The following is a 20,281-nucleotide window of genomic DNA, read 5'->3' on the forward strand; positions in this document are numbered from 1 at the left end:
ATAATTTAAAAAACTTAAACGTGGCATGATTGAATGCTAGCGCGAAGGAGGGGACCGATTGCTCAAATTACCCAATTAAAGGTAAAATGCGCATGGATCCAGGCAAAACGCGTACTGATCTCACCCCCCAATGCTGTTTTGTTTTATTATTAATTGAAACCATATTTTGTTTCCCTTTTTTTAACATTAAAAAAAACTTTTTAGAAAATCCAAAAAAAAAAAATTAAAACATCACTCTTCATTCATTTTTTTTTTAAACAGAGAGAAGGCTCTCAATCCCCCTCTCATCCTGTGATTCACACCCAAACTCCAGTAGATCACCACCGTCGGCTTCGTCATCAGTGACCAACATGCATGACGGCCGGAGCTCCTTTTCCAGGCGAAGAAAGGTATCTCCTTCGTTTTATATATTTCCCAAAATATGTGTAGATATATATAGAAGATTCAAAAGTAAAATAAATAGAGCAAATAAAAGAAAGTAAAAACTTTAGAATAACTCCCTTGATCTGTTTGTATTTCCTGAAGTGCTCTGTATTGTATGTTGTACAACTGTTGTTTTTTAGATCTCCCCTTTCTCAAAAAAAAAAAAAACCTGTCCCTATACCAAATCATATATTGGCTTTTATAGCCAATATTTACAATCCATTTTACACGTTTTCAGGTACGTGCGTGAGTGCATCATTGATGTGACATGGTGGAGCAGCGCACGACGCGGAGGAAGCGCAAGACTTACGGTGCCTGGAGACTGCCCTGGGTTGTGGCGACTGATGGTGTTGGCTGCTAGGCTTTTGTTTTTGTTATTATTATTATTTTTTTAGGGCTGTTGGGGTTTGCTTGGGGTTTGGGTAATTGAGCTTGGTCTGTAATTTTGTTTTAAGTGTTTGATTTGGACTGTGATTTGGACTTGAAGGTAGGTATTTAAGCTTTAATTGGTTTGTATTTGATTTTGGTTTCTGGTGGTTTAGGCTGGGCTGAAATTGGGCCCTACAATAATATTGACATATTATTGAAAATATTCAATATTAATATTTTAATAATAAATATTTATTACAATTATAAATATATTAATAATAAATGTTTTGTAGTATAAATGTTAAAATATGTCATAAGTCTATATACACTTTCTGATTTGTAATTTAGTCTTTGTATTTTTATTTTCAAGAATTTAGTCCCTTTACTTTTTAAATTTAAAATTCAAGTCCAATTGTTGATATCGTTAATTTTATTTGTCAATTTTGTTGATGTCACATTTTAAATAAAAATACTCACTTAGTAGTCATATAATTAAAAATGACGTTGTAATGAATTTGAATTTAACATAATATTTTAATATATGCAAAAACAATGTAAAATATAAAATTATAGATAAAAGTAAATTGAATTAAACAATGAAAAAATAAGAAAATCTCAAATGTATGTTTGTTTAATTAAAAATAATTTTTATGAAATATTTTAAGAAATCTACCAATCAATAGAAAATATTTTACATGATTCATCCAAATACCGGAAAATATTAACTTTTCTAAAAAGTAAATTATTTTTCAAAAATCATTTTCAGTGAAACAGTAAAAAAATTTAATTAATGTGGAAATAAGTTTATAGAGTGGTGTTCAACCATTTCTTTTTAATTTTTAGTTACTATTTAATAACTAATAATAACTTTATGTCCAAAACATAAGTGTTATACGGTAGAAATTTTTTATAACTCAAATAAATTTACCATAAAATATGAATTAACATTAGTTACTAAAGTTGTAAATCAAATAAATTTCTTATTATTAAATAATTATATTCTTAATTATAATCAATTTATTATTTTTAATTTTTAAGGATTTAAATCTATACAGTGGTTGTATGGACTGGATAGGATTTTCTTTTTAAATTAAAGATATTTTGTTTTTTACTTTTCTTTTTGCTTCGTTTATGGGCTGAAGCTGTTTTGCTTCTTTTTGGGCCTCCAATTTTTTTTTTTACTTTTATTTGTTAATAAAATTCCAGTCCAAGAATTATTTATAAAAAAAAAAATCTAAATCTAGAAAAATGTTTTTTAAGTTATTTAAGTAATATTGTAACCCCAAAAATCTAATTTTTGATTTTTTAAATTTTGCTATTAATAAGTATTTGTTTTAGAGGTTAAGTATTTTGAGTGTGCTTTTAAGATTAATTTACCTCAAAAGGCCCATTTTTAAGTATATTTACGGAAATGGACTAATTTCAACATTATTTATCGGAAAGTGTCGGTTTTCGTAAAATGCGTCCGCGTAGGAGCATTTTAAGGGAAATTTCTAGCAAACCGTGCCCTTTGGGGAGCGTATTTGCCATGTCAGCACAAAATGCGCTGACATGGACTCGCTTTACTGACGTGGCAAAAACGATCACCCAGAGGCGAGTTTTGCTCCGTGTTTTTGTCCTCAACCACTTTTTTTTATCGTTGGGGGGTCCAACGGTCAAAAAAATAAAAAAAATAAAACTCCCTCCTTTTATTTCATACAATATTTCTTAAAATTTTAGAAAAAAAACTCTCAAATTTCTCATTAAAATTTTCAAAGCTCTCTTTAATTAATTATTTACTTTATTTTTTTTCTAAATTAGTGTTATTTTTTTTATAATTTCAAAAATATTTTATTGTGTTAGCAATGGTGCGAAATTAATTCGTCTCGATTATAAACATATCTCCGTCGAACAAATAAAAATGGTAAGAGTTAATTTTAATTTTTAATATTATTTTAAAAATTCATTTATTTAATTTTAATTAATTTTTATTTTATAATTTTTATAATAGTCTTTAGATCGGGTGTTACAATGTTATATTCGTAATATGTCTGGTCCTCCATCACTGTTAATAGAAAATTACTTGAGGGAAGTCGATTTTTGGCACTCGACCACTATAGGCCGAGGGTGCAAGTTGGACCCGAAACTCATTAGCGCGTTAATAAAGAGGTGGAGACCCGAGATGCATACATTCCATTTTCCATGTGGAGAGTGTACTATCACTTTGGAGGACGTCCAGTTACAATTAGGATTGCCGGTGGATGGGTCTGCACTCACCAGGTCCGTTTAATCTGCTGATTGGGGAGCTATATGCTACGATCTTTTGGGTGCAATTCGAATTAATATTTACAGAGGTCGGATCGAGATGGGTTGGTTACAAGTCACATTCCCGGAGCCGGGGAATGATTCGGCTGAAGTAGAAAGAATACGATATGCTCGGACATACATCATTGAGATGATTGGAGGTTATTTAATGTCGGACTTGTCACGAAACCTCGTACATTTGAGGTGGCTGCTGAAACTCGTTGATTTTAGAGCAGCTAGTGAATTAAGTTGGGGGTCCGCCGTGTTGGTAACATTGTATCGGGAGATGTGCGGGGCGACGCCACCAAATAAAGCCAAAATTGGAGGTTGTCTATCACTACTGCAATCATGGGCTCGGTTTCGCTTTCCATTTTTATATCATCGAGTGAACCACTTATATACATTCTCACTCATAACGAGGTAAAATTTTTATTTGATTTTACAATTATTACATAGATTTAAAATAAAATTATATGCTAAAAATTTATTTAATTAGGTGGAACCATCCGGTGAGTTATGTTGGAATACCTACCGTTCTTGAAGATATACGGCTTCTATTAGGCCAACGGTCGGAAGCGCTAGTAAATATTAAATAAAATATATACATAAAATAGTAGCTTCATATTAAATATTTAGTATTTAGTATTATGTATATAACTAATATTTTTATCATGTTCATATAGTTTCAATAGACATCATACGAGGATCCGATAATACGGGCAGTAATTCCAGAAGAATTCTTTCAAAATCTAAACATTTGGCATGTTAAGGTTCCATTGGTCAACTATGCTACTGTCGAGATGCACCAGATGGATAGAGTGTTACGTCAATTTAGATTCCGACAACCGATTCTCGAGGTACCTAAGGTGCTCGATAATGAGCACAAAATCGACTTACAGTAAATAAATACGAATTGGCCTGTATTTTTCTCAAAATATATCAAAATTTGGGAAAATCAGTATGATCATATACCTGCTTGCGAACCGATCATCGTCCCAAAGTTAGCGTGTGCGCTAGATTACAAACCATGGTTTAGGATCCTTGGCAAGTCATATTTGCTATCGAAAGAGCAAAAGTGTTGGCAAATCTGTGTCGAAAGGGAACAATGTGGGCCTTTAAATCTAAGGAGAAAGGATAATGGCTCGAGCCCATCAACAACGCCTACACAATCACTTCGCCCAATGCCTCAACTGACAACACTCACAGCACAACCCCTTCAGATTATGCCAGGTGCGTATCCTAGCCCTTATATGTATCCTAACCCTTATATATTTCCTTTTCTCAGTCCTATGCCAGGTTGGAATTCATAGTCCAGTGCATTTCCTTTCTCGATGACTTCGACTCAACCGATGATATATAGGCCATCGTCGCCGGAGGGATCGCACAAGGCACCGTCGGGGAGCTCATCTCATTACCAATCTCCATCGCCTTATGGGATGCAAACACCTCCGTCATGGGTGATGCAAACACCTCCACATTCTTTATTCTATCAAGGTGGGTCATTCTCCCAACACCCACAACCGGAGCAACCACAACACCCGCCGGAGCAACCACAACTCCGCCTGGAAGTTGAACCAAGGAAAAATCCAGCGTGTAATCGTCAACCACCCCCATGTGACACTAATTCCAACCGGTATATACATTGAATTTTTTTAATATATTTGTACAAATTGTTTTTATATTGTTTCATTTAATAAAATAAAAGTTATTTTTTAATATTTTAATAGTAAATTATTTTTATATTTTTAATAAAATAGAAATTCTTTTGAATAAGTTGTGTGGATATCCGAAATAGTTGATAATTGCTATAATGAAACTATGTTGCATATACCATCCACACAACTTCTGTTGGTTCGTTCTTTCCCAGATATCCATATTATTACGTATTCTATTCGAGCAATGTCGACCTTTTGGTTTGCGATGTAATTCTCTATCCGGTAACAACTTAAACGGAGCAAGCGATACAAACAACCACTTACGTTCATCTAGGATCAGTGAGAATACGTGTCTCCACACATTGTACATGTATTCTATTTTGTACACTTCACATCTTATGGGATCTAAACGGGTATTCTGGCAATCTGCAATTGCATGAGCGCATGGATAATGAAGTGCATCAAATGTCCCACAGTCGTAAGTCTTATTTATCAGGTGTACACGATATTGCCCGCCGGTAATACATTGGCTCAGTCTGTCAAACTTTGTCACATAAAACAATAGGTTGTCGCGATCGTGAGACACTGTGTGCATGGTGTTGGCCCACGTATTTTTTCAGAAACATCTTCTAAAAATTATTTTTTCAGGAACTACTGTAGAAAAAGAGCGTCCACGTGAGAGCTTTTTTCAGTAATTTTGTTGACAGCGCATCCTGTTTGAAGCGTTTTTGACACTATTTATTCAAAAACGTCTTTTCAAAATTATTTTTCAGCGTAAAAATAGTCAATTTAGTTAAAAATTAAACACAATATTATTTTAAAACCCTAATTTGATTAAATTTAACCTTAAATCCTAATTTAATTTATTTATTTAAAACCCATAAACCCTAATTTATTAATTTATTTAAAACCTATAAACCCTAATTTAATTAATTTTTAAAAAGAACAATAAATCTGATTTATTTTTAAAAATTCTTAAAATCTTGAACCTTAAATTATTAAACTTTAAACTTTAAACCCTAAATTTAAATTATTTTGGCAAAACCCTAACCCTAAAAATCCTAAACCAAGAAACCCTTGGGACTAAACATGCAAAAAGCCCTAACATAGAAAAAATACGAAGCAAATTGCACCCTTGGGGGAACGTTTCCGCCACGTCAGCAAAGTACGTCCACATCAGCGCGTTTTGTGCTGACATGGCAAAAACGCTCTCCCAGGAGTGCGATTTGTTGGAAGTTTGCCCTTAAAACGCTCTTACGTGGACGCGTTTTGCCAAAACTGGCCCTTTCCAGTAAATAATGTTGAAATTAGCCCATTTCCGTAAATATACTTAGAAATGGGCCTTTTTAGGTAAATTAATCTGTGTTCGAGGTCATGGGTTTAAGTTATATTTTTTGAGAAAATTCAATTATTTTTGTTCCTAGAACTATCTCTGTTTGTTGGGTTTAAATATTATTGTCGTTCAATTTGTAATAGAATGAGTCTACTAGTTTAGTGAAAAGATTTTAGCTTACTCTATAGTCTTGTATTTGAATCCTTGGATGAGTAAATTGATAATATTTTTTCTATTTCCGTTTGAGTTGACCATGTAGTGGTTATATTTTAATCTAATTCTAGCTTTGGAGAATTTGATAGAAAATCAAAATGTTAGGCGCAGCTTAGATATTATTTTGTTTTTATCTTATTTTATTTTGAATTAAAAAAATTTTCTTAAAAAAAAAAACTACTAGCCCACTTTGCACATTCTTTCTTTTCCCCTATTCTGCTCATGTTATTCTTCTTTTCTTTTCACGTGGACTATAGCAGGAAAGGTCTTCAATCTTTTTTCCTTTTTTTTCTTGATTTTGTGTTCCCAATTTCTTTGTGTTCTTGATTGGTGGTTTTTGGGCTACTTAATTGCGATGGTGGTTGTTGTTTGATTTGTTGGTAACTTGATTTTCGCGTAAGTATGATTAATATTTGTTTATTTTGTAACTAAAGTTTTCTCTTCTGTTATTTGTTATTTTGATAAGTTGGGGGTTTTTGGTGCTGTATTTCTATTATTAATCTTCTAGGTTATTTAAGTAAAGTCACGGAACGATTAATCCACCAGAGGATTTAGGCTTGAAAAGGTGTTGTTTACGTCCAAGGGTAAGGATTTTTGGTCAATTTGGAACTGTGGTGACTGTGGGGTTAATTGTTTTGTGAGTTGGGTTGATAACTTAGGAAAATTGAGGAGTATATCCTCTTAAATCGACTCGCTTTTGTTGGCTAATTCACTGAGTCTTTGATGCTTTTAGGTAATGGAATACTCAATTTTTGGTATTGCATCAAAATTATTCAGGTATGTAACAAAAACCCAAGAAAACAACGAACAATGAAAGTCGAAAAAGGGGGGACTGTGGCATCGACACATGATTGTGTGCCAGGTCGTGTGCTAGACTGTATGAGACACACAGTCTGGGCCAAATGTGCTGTTTGGGCCGCAACGATGTATGGGGCACACGAGTATGTGTGAGATCGTGTGCTAGACCGTGTGGGCCACATGGGCTGGCCATGTAAGCTATGTGAGCCCAAGTTTTAAAATTTTCCTTTAGGGTCATAAACGTCGTTTGGATCGAACGTGGACCTTCTGTAGGGTCTGTATGTTATAATCTAGGCTATAAAATGTGTTTTCTGTTAATCTGTTATCATAAAACTTGATATTAGTACGTGTAAAGTATGTGTAATTAATATGTAGTGTGATATGATATGTATGATCTATGATATGGTTTGTTTGATTTGTTACTCATCAAACATGTTTTGTATATGTTATATGAGCATGTATGATATATAAATTTTGGCATTCGTTATTTCTATATGTGCATTAGGTTGGGATCTGTGTTATGGAGGAAGTGTAGGTAGTATAATTACCTGCCAATTCTGGTGGCACAGCCACAATGATATACGTACATGGCGATTAATAGCCTATTGATCTGACAACTAAGTTGCAAATATTCTGAAAAGTGTCATATTGACACTAAGCGATATGTAGGGCTGGATGGGTACTTATTACCCTATATGGTGTGATGGAATGGTCGGAGATGGTGCGTAGCGGATGGGGGTAGGAATACAATTTTGCATATGATCTATTTTGATTTTAATTCTGTATCTGGATATGATATATTTATAAATATATTTGACTTTTGAAAGTATGTTTGAAAATTATATTTGATATCTTTACTTATATAGGTTACACACTGAGCTTGTAAGCTCACTCTCGGTTTTTTTTATTCTTAGGTAATCCTTAATCTTAGGCGGATCGATGCGACAGTAACTCGATTATTCAACTTTTAACTATTTTTGCTAATTTAATTTGATTTATAATGATTTGGGTTTGATGTACTATTCTAGAGGCTTTTGGGACTGTTTTGAAGTTTGGGTTTTGTTTTCTGTTTTTATTCATTTTAACGGTTTTGGTTAAAATTAGAAATGCAAAATGTTGGATTTTTCAATATCAAACCGCATTTTTCAAAATTGGACTCAACTAAGATTTTCCACTGCAACGCGAGTATTATACAAGTAAATAATCGATAAATTTATCAAAATAATTAAGAAATGTATTTTCTCCAAACAAACTCGAATTTTTCGTAACAAGAAATAGAAATGTTTTACAAACCAAACGAATCCTGTATTTTTAAATAATTTGCAGTAACATCTCCAAATCTGGTTATAATGTCTAAGCCGAGTTTGAGTTGTTACAAAAATGATTTTATATGTATATATAAAAAAATTATAAAGTCACAACTAGAAAAATTAAATTATAAAATAAAATTTTGAAAAATTAAAATGTCTAAAAAATTATATTAATTAATGCACAATACTAATACATATCTATTAAAAATAAGTAGAAGAAATGGTAAATCAAATAAATTTCAATAGCTCATACATTTTGTACATTTGTGGAAGTTGTTTTCTCATTTGTTAAAACAATTGAATTAACTTCCCTTGTCAATATTGTAAAAATTTTAGAATGTGTGAGACAAAATAAGAAAATTTAAGAGAAAAGTGATAAATATTAAAATATTTTTAGAAAAAGTTTATTAAAAATTCTGGAATCATTTTTTCAATTTTTTTTATCAATGCAGCTCGGTCACTAACTCACTATATATAATATTTATAAATAAATATTTTTAAAGCTTAAAAGTAGATAAAATCTAAATTTAAATTTGAATCATCCAAACATTAAATTTGAATTAATTCAAAATTTTGAAATTTATAACTTTTAAAGATTTTGGAAAATATAAATTTATAAATAATGAATTTCAAATCTAAAATTTTGAAATCTAAATTTAGTTGTAAATTCAATTTCCAAAGTTACCTTAAGAGTTCTAAAATTATCATTAAATACCAACTTTTAACAAATCCATTAATTTAATGAAATAATTGTAAATGTTATAATTATATATGATTCAATGTTTTCTAAAGTAGTGATGATCAAACTGGTTCAAACTATTAGTTTATCAATTTAATTTGTTCGATTAAAAAATTAATAAAAAATATTGTTTTTTTAAAAAATTGTAGTTCAATGGTCGGTTCATTTGGTTCGTACCAATTTTCCATCTAACCAATTTAAAAAAATTTTCCAAATCAATCCATTAATTGAATTCCGATCTAACCAATCTGATCGGATCCAAACAACTCTAAAATAATTAGTCAATTACATTATTTTTAAAATTCAAATTTCCAAATTCAAAGGTTCCAAATTGCCATGTCAATAAGCAACCTTTGCTTGATCGAAAGCCAAAAAAAAGAAGAAAAAAAAAGGGTAAATCACATCAACAGTCACTCAACTTCGGGGTAGCTGACAAAACAATCAGTCTAGTTTCAATTCAGTCACTCAACTTTCAAAAAATAATAAAACAGTCACTAACATTACTGAAAAGTGACAAATTAGTCACCTACTAATAGTTTCCGTTACAGACCTAATGGGATAGGTGACGTGGCCAGTTTGGATATCCACAGTGGAAACCCATTAAATTTAAGAAGAAAATGAAAAAAGAAACCTAATAACAGAAGAAGAGACTGTAAAATCCCTCTCAAAGTCTCCAACGGACCCAATACAACCGATCCCACAAATAAACTAGCAGCACCGACAACAAATGCTCTGGCCACCACTACTTGCACCGCCAACACTTGTATAACTAAATATATACTTCACTAATTTTTCGAAGGCTAAACTTTGTCCCACAAATAAACTTCTTCCTAAGATACTAAATCACAAAAAAAAAAAAAAAAGGCATCTTTACCTATTTTTGGTCCATAAAAATACATAAATAACCAAAACAAAAAAACAAATATTGAAGGACAATAAGAAGAATAAAGTAGGAGAAAGAGAGAAAGATATGAATTTTTAGTATTTTTCCAGTTTCTAAATTTTAAATTTGGTTTCAATTTATTTTTACTGTCTTTTTCTTTCAATTCAAAGTGATAAGAGAGAGGAAGCAAATAAGGTGAAAAAGAAAAACACTCAACATAGAGGAAAAAGAATTTTTCTATTGTTTTTTTTTTTTAGATTTGAGTTTTTTTTTTCATCGTTTTCACATGAAACCTCAACATGGCAAGTTAACTTGCCACCAAAATGTATTAATGGACCACCTCGCTTTCTATTAGGTCTGTAATCGCTTTCTATTAGGTCCGTAATAGTAGTGACTGTTTTATTAATTTTTTAAAAGTTAAAAGTGATTGAATTAAAACATGAATGACTGTTAGTCATCTACGAATTCTGTTGGTGTAATTTAACCCCCTAAAAAAAATCTAAACCGTTTTTGAAACTTTCAAGGTTTCTTCCAAACAGCCTCCTTCGGCTTCCAGGAGCATTCCCGAAGTTTCCGATAGACAATTTTAATAATTCATCTAAAGACAGTTTCATTGTGTACTAAAATTTTACTTGCAATCAGGGTATTCACCATTAATAACACTGATTAATTCTCTCACCTTCCATACGTCGTTTTACCAGACTCCTCAACACCGAAACAGTCGAACGCTCAAAACCAGTCTCACCAAACCAAATGACGCTTGAAACGCTTCCGTACGGCCCCTCAGTGACCACCCGATCATATTGTACCGAACCGCGGCTTCTCGCCTCCGAGCTCTCAAGGTTAGTTCAGTGATTCAGCAAACCCCTGATTCGCTATTGCTGACGATTCAATTTGGTCTCCTATCTGGATTCTGGAATATTATTAAGCTGCTTCAATTTGATTCTTCTTTAATTATTATCCTTCATTCTGCGATTGCTTTCGATTTCAGTCAAAACATCTGTTCTTTCATTCACTTACTATGCATAGCTTTTACTCTCATTTCTTATTTGAAAAATGTACTTATCTTTTCTTGGTTAAGAATTGAAGTTCTTCAAAGCTTATGAACCTCTGCTTCGTTTAGTTCAAGATTATACGCTTCTCATGAATGTTTTGGTGGCCAGAATAATAGAATTCCAGTTTGAAAACAAATTTATATATTGCAGAAGACTGTTAGCTTTATTAACTTCTTTTTCTTTATAATTCAAATTTATTAATTCTAAAGAAGCCACCGCTAGTGGAAAACCCTGTTAGAGGTACGAACTGCGAAAAAAAATTACACGTCCTGAAATGTAAATTTCTGTAAGGATTAAGAAACAAAAAGAGAGTTGTGAGCTAGATTCACCCCCCCCCCCCCAATCCTGATTCATATAAAGCACTTAATTAATTCACTTACTAATAATATCTAAATGTCGCTATGTTTGTCATGAAGCAACCTATGCCAGGCGTGGATTGTTTAGCTTTGCCACATTCCCTATTTTTGGTCTTCCTACAAAAGAAGTTTGATATAAGCAGTCTTTTGGTCTAAGCTTCAAGGATCACAGCTTGTGGTGTATTTCCTTTTAGATCTTTTCTCTTCTGTTGGAATTCCTAGGATCAATCCTTGACCTGTCTATACATTGGAGAGATTTGCTATGCTTTTTGCTTGAACTGCTTAAAGAAAGAGTGGGAAAACTTCTAAGATATAATTTTATCCAATTAATTGCTTAGTAAGCTGCTAATAATAGGTGAAAAAAATATAGCAAACAGTTTAACCTGTGTGGCAAAAGACGTTTGTAGAAATGTGTTTGTCTATAGCCTAACTTATACCTAAACCAAATGGTTTGGCCATTTCTTGGCAGCTTCCTCTAGCTCTAGCTACAGTTATGAGGGTGGTGGCCTTCCAAATATCTTTGCTTTTCTTTATGCTATTTTCCTCTTCTGTTTGTTTCATTTATAATCATTTTATTTGTTCAGGAACAATTTCTTCTTAAAACTCCAAGAAGTTAAGAAATATCAGTTTCAATAGGGATGTTACTTGAAGTTAGTCATTGTAATAGGGTATTGATGTTAAGCTGTTTTATTTGCATTTTTAAAATTGATTCTTCAGTTGTGATTCACCTCGTAAACTTTTTCATCTATTGATGATGTGACTGCTTGGGAATGTGCTATGTTGTGAATGATAATGCTAGTATAGCGTCTCACATACCATAGAGTACTTTCAAAGTTTGCAAGTTCAAGTGTCGTTGCTGCAACAGCTTCTCTAGGTGGCTTCTTAAGTTGACTTTCTGGAAGTCAGTCCAAGTCCATACCTTCACTAGATTTTACCCTACCAGGTGTTGCCTTACCTCGTTTATTACACGATCATGTTGAACCTGGTACAACTAAGATTACAACTCTGCCAAATGACTTTAAAATATGCCAGGCAGAATCCTGCAGCATCTATAGGATTATATCTTGACTGTGGTTCAATCTAAAAGTCACCAGCCTCATTTGGGGTCTCACAGCTTCTTGAGCATATGGCCTTCAAGAGCACAACTAGTTGCGGTCATTTGTGTATTGTGAAGGAAGTAGAGGCAATTGGTGGTAATGTGATTGTTGCAGTTTCTTAGGAGCAGTTTGGATATACCTTTGATGCATTAAGGACACATGTTCCTGATTGACTGTGTAAGAAACCCGGTTTTCTTGGATTGAGAGGTCAATGAACAGGTAAGTCTTAATCTTCCTGTTTTTGTGCTAAGTAGTTTTGTGCAATTTCAGATTAAATGTCTGAATTTTGAGAGAGGAGAAAAAAAACCAAAATAGGGAGGTTGCTGCCAGGAATGGCTGCTGCCTTGAGAAATAAAGAGGAAAGGAAAAGAGAAAGAAAAGAGAAGAAAAACAATGATAAATGAGGAGATAATTCTGTATTTTTGTGCATCTCTTTATTTACAAACTTCTTTTGCAATTATACACTTAGTGTCTTTACTATTTTATTTAATTTGATCCAGTCAGCATGAAAGTGTATTGTTTATATTAAGAGCAAATCTTGGATGAGTATCCAAAAGTTCAGTCATTATCAGCATTTACAATCATAGTGGCATATTGGAATGCAAGCTACCACTGTAAGTCTGCTCTTAAACTTTCATAACTGATTCTTATGAATTTCTCTATTTCTATCTCTATCTTTTCCAGCCCCCTTATGTTTTTATGTAGCAGGAACTCAAGTTGATATCTTAACTTTTATTGTTTTTCTCTTTGAATTGTTGGGAAGGGATATTTTTCCTATCTATTGGTCTTTTAGGTTCTTTCCTTTCTTTTTGTCTTTGTTTTCTGTTTCCTTTGGCACTGTAGATGTGGTCAAAATTATAGGTCAGTTATGTATTGTGGTCAGGTTTGATGGTGTTATGGGACAGCAGGATTTTGGAGTTCATATTTCCTTTGGTAGATTTGAATTATGAAATTTCTTGGACAGTAAAAGGTCAAGATTCATGACATCCGTGGGAGATTCATGTTGGCATCTTCCATGTAAAATGATGTTGTCTTGTAATAGTCATACTGGCATAGCTGAATTATGTTGTAGTTCTTCCTGTGCCTAAATTTTTAATGAATTGCAAACTTCTTCTTAGATGGCAATTGGCATCTCCAAATCATTGCTAGCTGATTTTCATGCAAGTCATCTCTTCTGTTGCTAATGCTAGTAATATGCATGGTTAAATGGCCTGCATTTGAAAAGTTTTTTAGCTTAAGTTTTTCCTGCATATTTGTTACCTTCCTGTTACTCTTTTTTTTTTCCTTGATCCTTAATTATTCCAAATTTCCAATTATTATGTAGTCATCTTCTGATAATTTCCGTATAATAGTACTACTCTTGATATGTTTTTTGACTCAGTGTTCTCATTTTGTACCAACTGCCATTAATGTTGCTATCAAGGAGCTTTTTTCTGTTGCAACACCTGGACAAGGTTGGCTGCTCTTTATTTTTGCAATTATTTTCTTTGCAGCAACATTCACTCAATGGCTTGTTATTGAAATGCTCTTCATGATGTTCTTTGCAGTTGACTGGAAATATCTAGATCGTGATAAACAATCAATCAAGTCTGCCATCTTGATGAATTTAGAATCCGGAGTATTATATTTTCTTTCTCTTTTTTATTGTAGACACCTTCGATTATGATTCATGCTCAATGGCCAAAAATTGCCGTTTACTTATGAGATGTTTTCTGCAGATGGTTGCTTCAGAAGACATCTCTAAGCAAGTCTCGACATATGGTGAGAGGTATGGCTGTTTACAAGGTTCTTATCTTTCCTTTATTGCAAGGGCTATGACACTGCTAGTAAGTTGCTTCTCATAGACTTCAATATCTTTCCTTTGTTGGTGTGTTGGTAGTTCTCAGTTTATGTTAACTCGAAACACTGGGTTCAGTTCTTTTATTGGAACACATTTTAGATTAACTTGTTGGTTTTGTTCACATTTTGCAGCCATCGATGTCCCAATCTACTATTCAGTTAGCTCTAAGTTCAAGTGAAAATCAAAATTGCTTTCCTGTGTTAAACTCGACAAGCATTTTTTCCTCAAGTTTGAAAATAGGGAGTTTAGGTGCTTTCATTGTTAACAAAAAATTGCTTATCCCCTTACCCAGGCAAGGAACATATTATAGTGACATTGCTTCTGAAGACTGAAAACAATGGGGGACTCCCATGTTTTCTGCTGAATTTCATGATCTTGGTCATGGTTGGGGATAAAAGTCCATGTTCTTTTACACTTATGGTTTGCCTATTACCCACAACTTCTACCAATGATCCTTAGATAACATACATTTTGACTGGAATTTTTTTGGTCAAATTCTGCTAGTAGTATCCTGTACTATGTGTAATTTGTGAATTTAGTCATTTTAATTTGGTCAATTTTAGTCCGTATACTTTTAGAATTAGTTGTTTTAGTTATTGTATTTATTAAAATTTAAAATTTTAAGTCTTAACCCAAATAGTTTAGTTTTGTACTATTCATAAATCCCTAGATTTATTATCAATAGATGGGACAAAAACTCTGTTTTGCATAAGTTTGTGATTAATGAAGTTCATACACTGGCTTAATCCTTTCTAATTCCCAAAAATGAAATAAGAAAGGTGAGGAAGTTGTGAAGAAAGAAGGGTGGAAAGCACCATAAACATGAAATTGGATTGGAGCAAAATAAAAGCAATTAGGGCCGAAATTAGATGAACCTAACATCTTAAAAACTCGACTCCACTGGCGGAATCTTCCTTATGGAAAGGAGAATTCTTTTTTTATTTATTGGCGACAAATGATACTAACACACTTGTGGCAGTATTCCATTCTTGTGAAAACAAACGAGGTTGGTAAGCAGCAGCTAATATCCTTTCTTTAATTTTCAAACTTGTTTGTTTACAAGTTTTTTCCTTGGAAGGTATTTCTTTTCCTTTTTTTTTCTTTTTTCATTCTTCACTCACTTAAAGTGCTATTGTCTGTTGTAAAATAGCTTGACTCGTTTGTCATGAATGCGTATAATCTAGAAATATCTTCCTTTTAGCATTCTCAATGTTTTGTAATCGATATACATTTATGTATTCGAACTCACACTTTCAAATGCAAAAAAAATTTAGTTTTATTGCCATAAGTTTCTATAGATTCAAATTTACTTGAATATATAAAGGCGCATGAGAAAAATAACTAAAAAAATAATAATTTTACTTATGCAAAATAAAATAGCAAAAGAAAGGTTTAATGTTGTTTGAACAATGGACTTCTCCTTTTCTAGTTACTACCGAAGAGAAAAAAAAAGGGAAGTTGGGACTCTAATCAATCTAAAGAGAGTCACTTTAGAAATGTCTGAATTATAAAAGATGGATTCTCAACAATATTTGGCCTCTTTTATATGTATTATTAATGTCAAAAAGAAAATTTGAAAATGGGACATAGGCATATAGGAATGTCAACCTAATTTAATTAATAAAGTTGCACTGTTTTTCTTTTTTTATAATCATCTTAATTAATTAAACATTCATACTGCACTGTACCTAGTTGATTACTAACCGTACAATGTCGCCTTCTCTTCTGCCTAACAACCCTACCACCCCTTTCTAATTACAATAACCTTGAAATGATTATTTTTTCTGATTAAGGTCAAACTTTGAGAAATAAAATGACAACATAAATTTTACACTAAAAAATAATTATATGATCATAAAATTATTATGTATTTTTAAGAAAAATATCCTAATTATTGAAAACCCAAGCTACTGATAAAGGATAATCTAATTCTTTCTATTGAAATTTCATTTGGGACAAAAAGGAAAACCTATTCTAAGCTTTCCTTGAATTTTATCTGGCCACTTTCTTTCTTTTTCTCCTAACCTTATTTTTCTAAATTATATAAAAAAAAAAACAACTATTATCTTGTTGACTGATAATGGCGTAAAAAAACCTTCACACAAGTCTATTTAGAGTGTTTTTTTTTTTTTTTTAAATTTGCATATTATTAGATAATATCAGCAATACAACTAGGAACAACATCATAGGTCATATATCGGTCAAAGAAAACATAATTTTCGATAAGCCTATGAGCTGCCTCATACAAGCTTAATATCGCTCAAACTCACTCAAACCAATCCGACTCTGAAGAACACATCTTGTGCGTCTATAAAGATTGTCCCTTCACCTGCTTGAACGAAAGAACTATCCTGTTTGTTAAAGTCAAATTGACATTCAAAGTCGGCAAAAACATGAAGACAGGAGCAAGCTTTTATATGTTTCTACAAAACGTGGCTTCAAAATAATTGCAAAGTGGCAACCTTAAGCAAATGGATAAGCATCATCAATAAACAGTCAGATTTCATGAAGCTTAAGTGATAAGAATGGATTGTGGCGGGAACACTTTAAGTCGGTTTAATAAATCTATAAATATGGTTTATGAGTTAGTATAATAGCAGCTGAAAAAAGTGAGTGAATGTTGAGAAAAAAAAAAAGAAAAAGTGAGCGAGTGTTGAGAAGAAAAAGAAAGAAAAAGAGTGAGAGTTTTAAACTAGCAGCAGTTAGTATAGAATCAAAAGATAGTTGTATTGTGAGTTACTTGTGTGTAAAAAAATTAGTATCCCAGTTAGTATTTTTTTTTATTATGGTTCCAACAAGTAGTATCAGAGTTGGATTCGTGTCAACGTCACGATGGCAAACATGATTCAACCGCAAATTCCAAAATTAACAAAGACAAATTATGACAATTGTAGCATCCAAATGAAGGCTTTGCTCAGCTCTCAAGACTATTGAGACGTTGTTGAAGAAGGATATGTCGAGCCTGAAAATGTAGCTGCCAAAACAACTTTGACAAATGAAGAAAAAAGTATTGAAAAGCTTGTAAAAATGATAAGAGGGCATTGTTCTTTATTTTTCAAGGTATTGATGAATTGACATTTAAAAAAATTTTGATGCGAAAACATCCAAGGAAGCATGGGGAATTTTGCAAAAATCCTTTTAAGGAGTGGAAAAAGGCCAAAAAAGTACGCTTACAAACCCTTAAAGTCAAATTTGAGAAGTTGAAAATGAAACTTTCAGAAAGTGTTGATGATTATGTCACTCGAGTGAAAGTGGTGGTAAATGAAATGAAAAGGAATAGAGAAACATTTGATGACGTAAGAGTAATGGAAAAAAATTGCGGTCATTAACACACAAATTTGATTATGTGGTGGTTGCCATTAAAGAATCAAAAGATCTGTCACAAATATCAATTGATGAACTTGTGAGTTCTCTCCAAGCCCATGAGCATAAAATGAAACAAAATGATGATACTGAAAATTTGGAGAAAGTCTTGCAAAGCAAGTTGTCATTCAATGAAAATGAAGCTAGCAATAGTTCTGGATAGGGTACAAGCAATCATTGAGGATATCATTGAGGATATAGAGGCAAAAATAGAGGTGGACGAGGCAATCAATCATATGGTAGAGGCTAAACAATTGAAGAATATTAGACATCAAGTCGTGGACGAGCAGTTTGAGGCCGAGGTTGAGAAAGAGGTAGATTTCAACAAGGAAATAAATCTCAGATACAATGTTATAATTGCAATAAATATGACCATTTAGTTATGAGTGTAGATAAACTCCCAAGCTGAAAGAGAGAAATCATGTAGCAGTAGCTAAAGAAGAAGAAAATGCAGAGTCCAGTGTATTCCTCACTTATAGAGAAAGTGAAAAATCAAGTAAAAACATTTGGTATCTTGATAATTACGCCAACAATCACATGTGTGGTTGAAAAGACTTATTTTCAGAGTTGGACGAGAATATTCACAGACAAGTAACACTTGGAGATGAATCATACGCCACAATCAAAGGTAAAGGCAAAGTTACTATTACACAAAAGAACGGAGAGAAGAAGTACATATCAGATGTTTATTATGTACCAACTTTGAAAAACAACAACATCAGCCTTGAACGACTTCTAAAATAAGGATATAAAGTACATATGAAGAATTGCACGCTCACTCTAAAAAATAAGAGTGGTGAATTAATTGCCCAAGTTGATATGACACGTAATCGTCTGTTTACTATTGATATTGAATCTGGAGAAGTGAAGTGTATGAAGAATACAATAAAAGATGATTCATGGTTGTGGCATTTAAGGTTCGGGCATCTTGGATTTTCTGGGCTAAAGCTATTGTTAAAAGAGAAGATGATAAATGGATTGCCAGAAATTAATCCTCCTGATCAACTATTTGAAGTTTGCATTAAAGGAAAACAACACAGATAGAGTTTTGAAGTTAGAAAATCTCGACGAGCTAGGAGACCATTGGAGATTGTGTACTTTGACATATAGGTCCTTTTGATAAACCATAACTTGGTGAAAATAGATGCTATTTTACTTTTATTGATGATTTTTAGTAGAAAAAGTTGGATATATATTTTTAAAACAAAATCAGAAGCATTTGACAAGTTTGTCGAGTTCAAAGCTGTGGTAGAAAAATAGAATGGACATTATATTAAGATATTCAGAACTGATAGAGGCGGTGAGTATACTTCAAAGCTATTTGAAAGCTTTTGAAAGGAGCATATAATTATTCACCAGTTGACAACTGCGTACAGGACACAATAAAATGGAGTCGTTAAAAGAAAGAACTGCATTATTCTTGAAATGGAAACAAACAATAAGCATTTACCAAGAACTTTTTGTGTCGAAGTTGTTCAATGTGTTGTTTATTTGTTGAAACAGTGTTCAACAAAAAGTGTGAAATACAAGACGTCAAATGAAGCCCGGAGTAATCAAAAGCCAAGAGTTGGACATCTTAAGATTTTTAGATACATTACATATGCTCATGTTTCTGACCAGACGAGAAAAAAGCTCGACAATAAATGAGTAAAATGTATTTTCATTTGTTATGAAAAAAGAAGTAAGGCATATAGGTTATACAACCCTCTCACTAAGATAGTTATTATTTCAAGAGATGTTGAATTTGATGAAGTTGATTACTAGAGATGGAACAAAGAAGAAAGAAAAAGGATTATTTTTCAGTGATGAAAAAGATGACGACTTTATCAATTAAGAACAAGGTGATGATCAAAGCCTTCCACGAAGTCTTGTTGCAACAACTCCTACAACATCATCATCATCACCAATTAATAGATGTACCAGTAACTTAGAGGAAGCACATGCAAGAATGCGTAGTATACACGATGTTTATAATATCATATAACCCATAAAAATAACAGTCGATTATTCTTCATTCTGCTTAATGTCAGAACGTGATCCAATAACATATGAAGATGCAAATGAAAGAAGGCAATGGATGAAGAGATTACAACAATAAGAAGAAATGGCATGTGGGAGTTAACAAGTCTACTAGAAAGACATAGTCCAATTTGAGTCAAATAGGTGTATAAGACGAAGACCAACAAAGAAGGAAAAGTGGAGAAATATAAAGCAAGACTAGTTGCAAAAGGCTACAAGCAAAGATATGGAGTGGACTATGATGAAGTATTTACTCTGGTAGCCAGAATTGACACTATAAGGCTTCTCACGACAATTGCAGCACAAAATAAATGGAAGATTTATCAGATGGACGTGAAGTCAACATTCCTTAATGGCTACCTAGAAGAAGAAGTCTACATTGAACAATCACCTAGATATAGCAAACAAGGACAAGAAGACAAAGTTTATTGCTTGAAGAAAGCTTTATATGGGTTGAAGCAAGCCCCGAAAGAATAGAACACAAGAATAGATGAATACTTTCAAAAGAACAAGTTCATGAAAAGTCCATACGAGCATGCGCGCCC

General features: G+C 32.7%; 1 protein-coding gene and 2 long non-coding RNA genes across 6 annotated transcripts; all 3 read left to right on the forward strand.

Moving 5' to 3' along the window:
* The first annotated feature begins 261 nt into the window (after positions 1-261).
* Positions 262-939, forward strand: LOC108486022 (uncharacterized). Its single transcript, XR_001871402.2, has 2 exons — positions 262-389; positions 662-939. It is a non-coding gene; the product is annotated as an uncharacterized LOC108486022 (long non-coding RNA).
* Positions 940-6,385: 5,446 nt separating this feature from the next.
* On the forward strand, positions 6,386-7,561 carry LOC128294176 (uncharacterized). Of its 2 annotated transcripts, XR_008284454.1 has the most exons (3): positions 6,422-6,672; positions 6,785-6,860; positions 7,010-7,561. It is a non-coding gene; the product is annotated as an uncharacterized LOC128294176 (long non-coding RNA). The 2 variants fall into 2 exon arrangements; XR_008284453.1 differs by lacking the exon at positions 6,785-6,860 and having other exon boundaries at positions 6,386-6,672.
* A 2,880-nt stretch (positions 7,562-10,441) lies between these two features.
* Positions 10,442-14,911, forward strand: LOC108484422 (mitochondrial-processing peptidase subunit alpha-like). 3 transcript variants are annotated; one of them, XM_053029472.1, is made up of 6 exons: positions 10,442-12,733; positions 13,015-13,128; positions 13,896-13,968; positions 14,062-14,132; positions 14,233-14,282; positions 14,486-14,911. In XM_053029472.1, the coding sequence occupies exons 2-6, from the start codon at positions 13,114-13,116 to the stop codon at positions 14,514-14,516; spliced, it is 240 nt and encodes a 79-aa protein (XP_052885432.1). In that variant the 5' UTR covers positions 10,442-12,733; positions 13,015-13,113; the 3' UTR covers positions 14,517-14,911. The 3 variants fall into 3 exon arrangements, 2 of the variants coding, with proteins under 2 accessions (XP_052885432.1, XP_017643685.1); XM_017788196.2 differs by having other exon boundaries at positions 11,465-12,733; positions 14,233-14,340; XR_001871247.2 differs by lacking the exon at positions 13,015-13,128 and having other exon boundaries at positions 10,442-10,848; positions 14,233-14,911.
* Positions 14,912-20,281: the final 5,370 nt, after the last annotated feature.

The sequence above is a fragment of the Gossypium arboreum genome, chromosome 6 (assembly GCF_025698485.1).
Source record: "Gossypium arboreum isolate Shixiya-1 chromosome 6, ASM2569848v2, whole genome shotgun sequence".
In the NCBI taxonomy this organism is placed as follows: Eukaryota; Viridiplantae; Streptophyta; class Magnoliopsida; order Malvales; family Malvaceae; genus Gossypium; species Gossypium arboreum.

Coding starts and splice junctions, on each gene's coding strand:
- LOC108484422 (XM_017788196.2), top strand. Junction 14,133..14,232: donor TGATGAATTTAGAATCCGGA/GTATTATATTTT, acceptor TGTTTTCTGCAG/ATGGTTGCTTCAGAAGACAT. Junction 14,341..14,485: donor CAAGGGCTATGACACTGCTA/GTAAGTTGCTTC, acceptor CACATTTTGCAG/CCATCGATGTCCCAATCTAC.